The 7,360-nt window shown below is 35.4% G+C and overlaps 1 protein-coding gene across 1 annotated transcript; it reads right to left on the reverse strand.

Annotated features, from left to right (window-relative positions):
* Nucleotides 1-1,784: 1,784 nt before the first annotated feature.
* LOC116723776 (myosin light chain 4) lies at nucleotides 1,785-3,200 on the reverse strand. The gene has a single exon (XM_032568879.1). The coding sequence runs from the start codon at nucleotides 3,097-3,099 to the stop codon at nucleotides 2,491-2,493; it is 609 nt and encodes a 202-aa protein (XP_032424770.1). The 5' UTR covers nucleotides 3,100-3,200; the 3' UTR covers nucleotides 1,785-2,490.
* Nucleotides 3,201-7,360: the final 4,160 nt, after the last annotated feature.

A 7,360-nucleotide genomic window follows, 5' to 3' on the forward strand; every position in this document is an offset into this window, starting at 1 on the left:
GAGAGAATATTGATTGCTGGGCATGACATGTGTAATGAACGATAATGAAAACAGCATTGAGGATATTTTACCCACGAAGGAGTCTGAGCAATCCCTTCATATATACTGCACCTATGCAAAAATTACCAGTCAAATTAATTAATTTCTTTTACTATCAAATAATTTTTGCTGACACAGTATCAGTCTTCAAATGTCTTATAAGTGAAGTAACAGTCAGTCTTTTGGCAAATAAAATGAGTCCTTATTTTTCTAATTGAGGCAGATTTAGTTGCTTCCTGTGTAAGAAGGAAAGCTGCCAATGACTAATGCTGGCTGATCTTGACTTTGGCATACCTCCCTCCCCAGTTGTTTTATAATCTAGGTTGCCATTTATCATTGTCATTACTTGTATGGTAATTTGAAACCAACGTGCAAAAGAGCGTTAAACTGGCCATGACATCACCGAAAACATGTCTGTTTTCAGAATATTTCAAGGGAATAAAACACGTGAACATCTCACAATTTTGACTTTGTAATGGATGCTTAAATGACATTGAATACCTCATCAGTGTCTTTTTGTTTTGTTTTGTTGTTTGTCTTTTACGGGTTATCTATTTCAATTAAAAAAACATTTCCCTAATGAATGTGCGCCATTTTGCCAGATACACAAAAACATAAGACAGCCATTACATAATTTGATAGCTGGAAGTAAATTACAGTTAAAGAGCCCTTTGTTTTTGGATCGCTGCATGAAGCCTTTAGTAAAAACCTGAAAATCTTACAATTATGCACTGCAGCTTAGGCTAAATTAAGCTTGGTGATTATATCTGTTTATGTGTTTGTGTGTACCATTGTATTCTATGCTGCCACTTGAGCTGATCCAGCCCTAGAGCAGTTTCTTCAGCTGACATTTTAATATACTGCAGTCCATAACCCCAACAGTGGGAGATACCTATGCAATAAAAGCCTTGCTAATGTTTACCATGTTGTGTCCATCTTTTGTTTGGCAAATTCTCTCCATTGCTAGCATTTAAACTGTAAAGCACAAGCTTTTGTGGCCTTCCAGACAGGAGCTCTACATATTTGACAAAGAAGTTTAAAGCTAACAGCTGCTGATTAATCTCGATGGGTCTAAATTTCTGGCTAGTGCTCAACTGGTTATGGAGTTGGATGCCCGGCCTACTTAAAACCTCTTTTGCATCCACTTGACAGCTGCAAAGAGTAAGTGCCAATTCTGCTTGTTAAGCTGCTTCTTTCTACTCCTTTTACAATTACGCAAAAACAGAGAATAAATCTGAAGAGCATCTCACATTCAAGCTGCTACCAGTAAATTACTGATTGATTTATTTTTTGTACTGTGGTCCTGTACAGATTTGGTGCAGATCAGCTGCACAGAGAAAAATGTTAGGTAATCAAATGAAAAGAAATGAGGTAAAGTCACTAAATAAAAAAAAACAAAAATCCTTAGATTATTTTTCTTTTGTTTGCCATGTATTCCATCAGCTTAGATGAACTATGTTACCTTTAAATAGGTGGTAATTATAACATCAGGTGTCATTTTTCCAGCCACAAGTCCACTGATAGCAAAATGACAAATCATTATTGTTTTATTTATATATTTTTTGACAGATAGTGTTTGCAATCATGAAAATGAATTCATGCTATGTATTAAAGTTTATTCTTATAAACTCTACAAAGTTAAAATGTATAAATAATCATAAATTATAAAAAAATATATAATGAAGTACTCATAATTTACACATTTAGTAATCCAACTACATGAAGGGCAAGATTTATAAACATCCTTTGTTTTACTTTTTATTGCAAAGTAAGACTTGAAATAGTCAAGTCATGTTATATTCATACATTTTTCACTTTATATGAACCTTTATTTACTTTACAAAGGCATTGCAAATTGTTCTGCCAGCTCTGCAAATAATGTGAGGAGGTCTGTCCTTGGTGCACCTGTCTTGCTCTTCTGTGCGTGTGCATGTGTGTGTAAGTGAAATATATATATGCTGATTCAAAGCAGCTGCTGCACAAAAGCAAGCTTATTGAAACTCTGTTCTTTTGAAGCAGAATTGAGAAAAAAAAAGTTTTCTCCTTTTAAAGATGGAACCAAATATTTATTTTTCCTTTCTGCTTTTCCAGATTACGTTATGACCATTTGTCAAGGTGTCTACATAAATGTGCATTTTCATGTGTAGTCCTTCTTTCTTCTAAATTAAATGTTTAGTATATTGAAAAGTCACTTTTAATGCATGTAGTAATCATGTTTTCTTTATTAATCAATGTATCTTCATTGCCAATGGTAAATTATTGACATTTTTATTAAAAAAAGTTTATTCAAAAGAACAACTTACAATTTCATTTTCTGCTCAAAAGTAACTTCTGAGTATAACAGCCTCAACATATTTTCACTGCTTTCAGATCAATCTCACCTCTAAATATACAATGATCCAATAAGTGACAAAAATAAGAAGGTTTGTCTTTTTTGGTTGAATGTCCTCGTTAACCAGAGAGGATGTGCTTTACAAATGAGGTATAGTTGATACACCCATTGGCATCCTCCTGCCCAGCCATCAGTCTGTCCACTTCGTCTTCTGTCATCCTCTCGCCAAGCGTTGCGAGCACATGACGAAGCTCTGCTCCCATAATGGTGCCGTTGCCTTCTTTGTCAAAAACCCTGAGCCCTTCCACAAAATCCTCAAAGTTGCCTTGATCCTTTGCACGGGAAATGTGTTGAAGCATTGGCAGGAAAGTCTCAAAGTCCAGCATTTTAATGTTCATGTCTTCTGGCCGTGGCTTCCCAAGGACTTTCAGTACATCAGAGTTGGTCGGGTTCTGGCCCAGAGCTCGCATCACATCCCCACACTGGGCATACGTGATCTTCATTTCCCCAGTTGGTGTGCGGTCAAACAAGGTAAATGCCTCCTTGAACTCCTCAATCTGATCAGTTGAGAACTCGATAGCAACACTCTTTGGATCAAAGTCAGGCTCCTTGGGTGGTTCAGGTAGTGGCTCCGGAGGAGGAGCTGGTTTAGCAGCTGGAGCTGCATCTTTCTTCGGTTCTGGCTTCTTGGGCTCAGGTTTCTTTGGTTCAATCTTCTTGGGTGGCATGCTTAAAAAAAATTTAGGTGTTAGAGCTGGGACTTGGAGAGAAATGAACAAGAGGCTGAGCAGAGCTGAAATGACTCTCAAGCACAGAGGGAACCTCCTCTTTTCATGTTTTATATGTGCTTTGTCTGGGGAGCAGCCTAGCAATTTGAAACACCTCACTATAAAAGGAAGAAACCTAAAATAGATGTAAAGTGATGTCAGCATTAAGTATTGTTCTCAGCTGCTGTCATCTAGCCGACAGGGCTATTTGCTGTCATTAGTGGGGGGTACAGTTACATTAGTCTGGAAGGGTTCTCCTTCCCTGATGGACAAAGGGATTAGTGTGAAGCCAGTGATCAATCCAAAGTATGAAAATAACTTCACAGTTAAATATTGAAATGTTCTATGCTTTCTTAATCATTTAAATTAACCTGTTGTAGAAGATTGTTCATTATATAATTAGTATGGAAAACAAACAAAAAAAGGATTCTTCAAAAGCAGAAAAACATTAAAATACACATATTTTAGATGAATATGATGATAGGAAAACAAACATTTGAATGTTCACATTCAATATTCATACAACAGAGATTTAATAATTGCAGACTAAGAAAAATTAAAGCGTTTGTTTCTATTCATTTTGATGAATGTTCCTTCCGAGAAAAACATAAACTTATGTTTCTGTTATAGTATTTAATAAAACATATATAGAGGATATTATTTCTCAGTTTATTTTTTTATTGCATTTTTTATTTATATTTTTAAATAATAATGTACTCAACAAAAAGAATTGACACAAATACTACAAGACACATACATAAATATCAAACTTTATACAAATCCTGTTCAAAATCAGAGTGGGACACAAGCCATTCTGAGCAATTAACAGACAAAAACCGGAATACACCAGACATGTTGTCACTCCAATAGAATCAACACAAAGAAAACAAACCCTGCATGCAAAAAACCCTAAGGGCAGTTTGGACTATTTTAGACAGTGGGTGTAAATCTAGAGTACCACATAAACAGAGTAAATACTTTAAAGCAAACATGGAGACAAGACAATCTGGTGATTATAATGAAGGCAAAAAACTGGGTAGGGTCATGATTTCAAAATCCCCAAAGGACAAATTTGAAATTGAGCTATTTTATTTTAATACGAAAATAGAACATTGTACCCTTAAAAGGCAGCCACTTCAACATATCAGTACAAATACTATTTAAAACATTTTGTTTCCTTTGTTTTCATTAATCTTTGAAATGATTCACTTTTTTATGTACAGGTACATAACCCAGACAAAACATTTAAAGAAAACAAGTACGGAATGACTAGACGGATGAAGTTTGACTGTATGAATAAGAATCGGGTCAATAGTTTAATATTTTCAGTTAAAGTTAAGCTTAAGATTATACACTTGGTAAAGTGATATTTTCATTTCACTAACATGTGTCTGCTTACTGGAAGGAATCCTAAACATTTTGGGCTGACATAGCCAGACAACTTCAGTCTGACTGATAATTGAAAGATCTGGGTCACGGCAACAAGACTTACCAAACTAAAAGACTTTGAGTTCATCAGTAAAGATAAACTGTTGAAATATCAATGGAAAAATGCAAAAAGCTGATCAGTCATAATTAGAAGGCTTTGATTGCTGCCATGCCAATAAAGATTTTCTATTAATTATTGAGAAAATGAAAATAATTTCAGACATTAAATTTTAAAATAAAATGTAAATAAAGAATGATGTGTCTTACATCTGTTAATCATAATTTAAGAGATACATGTCTCTTCCCTACTCAGAAATAAATGTCCCCTTTGAATAAAATAGGTATGAAAATATATTTTGTGCTTTAATATAGTTTTATCATGTTTACAGTGGGACTTACGGTTACAGAACTGTGTAATGTGAAAGCAACATTATTAATAATAATGACAGCAAAAGGCATTTGAACAGTTTGAATGTCTGCATTGACCTAACATTTTTATGTCCTACAGTACACCTTAAAAAGTTTGGGTAAAAGCCGACAAAGTAATTTTATTAAGTGTCTAGTTTCTAAATGCGTAATATGTCACTTGGCTGCATGTAAATGGCTGCTTGGTAGTTCCATTCAGTGCATGATGAATTAGCCAACAAAATATTCATCTCATTTATGGGAGAGAGCTTGCACAGGATGTGCATTTCTCTGAAACAATTTTAATCATAGTACCTTTAATTTTATGCATGCCTCACAATTTATCAACTCAGTTTTAAAAAGCTAAACCCAGTCATGCAGTATTCAAATTGTGCATCCTCTGTCTTTCTGCCAGTCTGCCACTTGATCTGTCAATCTAAAGCCTGAAGTCCTTGGACAGACTAGTTTAAGTGTGTGTGGGGGGCAGAATCTATGTCTATATAACCGTCCTTAGTCTAAGATCATTATCTCTTTTCTCTTGGCTTTTGAGGTCACATGGAGAGGAAAAACTGACAGCTAATTTGTCGACTTTTGGTGTGTATGTGCATGTGGGTATGTCCGCGAATTTGGCTGGTGGATACAAAGTGGAAGACGTGCAAAGGAGACCAAGTGGGGTGTCTGCTTTAAAACACCTTATATTTCACATTCAATGTTTTTCTTTTATTGTCACTATTGGATGAGGATAAAAGGAAACAAAAAGGATGACATAGTTCTGGATTTTTCATCTTTTGTCATGATTCTTAGTAGTAATGGTGAATCCTGAGGCAGACAGGTGGGTTAGCATGATAAACTTTAATCAATACCCGAAAGTGCTTCTCTGGCAGCCTGTTGGGGAAAAAAATAAATATATATATATATATATATATATAGCATTACTGAGGCAAAAACAAAAAACAAATGATGGATCACAACACAGACTACAATACTTAACTCATATTTCAGTGCAACTAATGTTTATAAAGATTTCAAATATTATTTTGAAACTGCAAACATTTTCACAGTATTTCGTTCGTCTGTTTTAAATCACTTTTAAAAGATTTCATGGTAAAGAAAATGTCGGCGTGACCATGGAATAATGCAGCCAGTTGTCAGTCCACTTTTTTTCCCACCTATGCTAAAAGGCAGACTTCAACTCAGTCTTTGTCACATTTCAAATTACTGACTACTTAGGAATGATTAGGTCTGATATTGTACTTATTATTTAAAAGATGGCTTTTTGGGCTATACTTACCAGGTAAAGATTTTAAAAAAGGATACAAGTCACTTCTAAAGATAATGCTGAATGTTACTTGTTTCCACTCCTTTCTTCCACAGATGGAAAGGAGATGAACTTTAATCCAGGAGTGACAGTGCATGGAAGTATGAAATTGTTCAAACCTCAAGCATTCATGCAAACGTGATCCATGTAATGTTCGTTCAATTCATATTGGGGACATTGGCTGATGAGGTTGTCTTAGGGTTGCTGATACACTTGAGAAGAAAGTAGACATTAATCAGAGAGTTGGGTGGCATAGTAATAACATACATAGAGGGATGATTAATAGTGGGAGATGACTCCTGTGAAAAGTCCACCTATAGATACAAAATTTCTTGCTCCATTATTTTTTTAGATTCATTACAGGTGGTTGTATTGACAGAAGATGTGCATAAATTGCTACACTAAAAGATTTCTACATGTTATCACAAAAAAAGATGAAATAGTGAGGGTTTTTTTTGTTTGTTTGTTTTTTTTTTTTACTAATTTAATCTAAGAGCTGAAGCCCTTTGGAGCTGAAGCCCCACATCAAATCAGTCATCCTCTTCATTTAAAGTATTCTTAGAAAAAAGAAAGTCCCAAAGCTATCAAAAGGAGACCTCAAATCTGCTATTCTTGTCTCACTCCACTGCGTAACTCCTTCCCTCTAAATGCACACGTAGACAACTGTGTGCCTGCATGCCTATCCTTTGTGGAGGTCCACAGATTGTTTGTTGGTATCTGTATAACCAAAAGAGGAGGGGTAGCGGGGTGGCCAAAGACAGCAAACCCTTAATCCCTGAGATAACACTGGGAATGAGGGCAGGCAGACCATTGGTCTGGTGTGGGCTAATAAAAGAGACTGATAGAGACAGCAGCTACATTCTTTGTTCAGCCATGGCAGGTGTGTCTCACTTTAAAGACGTGTTTAGTTAACTGGCTAAAATGAGAATAAGGGCTGAATTCTTCCCCTCTTTTAAAGCACCATGGACACTGTTTCATGGGAAATAATGCAATTTTATTCATCCTTGTGAAAGCCAACTGGTGTCTCATCGTTCAAACTGTACTAAGATAATATAAAACGGTGGAACTGAA

This window comes from Xiphophorus hellerii, chromosome 8, assembly GCF_003331165.1.
Source record: "Xiphophorus hellerii strain 12219 chromosome 8, Xiphophorus_hellerii-4.1, whole genome shotgun sequence".
In the NCBI taxonomy this organism is placed as follows: Eukaryota; Metazoa; Chordata; class Actinopteri; order Cyprinodontiformes; family Poeciliidae; genus Xiphophorus; species Xiphophorus hellerii.

What these genes read in the sequence shown, in the direction of transcription:
- LOC116723776 (XM_032568879.1), bottom strand. Translation starts at nt 3,099, where the DNA reads ATGCCACCCAAGAAGATTGAACCAAAGAAACCTGAGCCCAAGAAGCCA.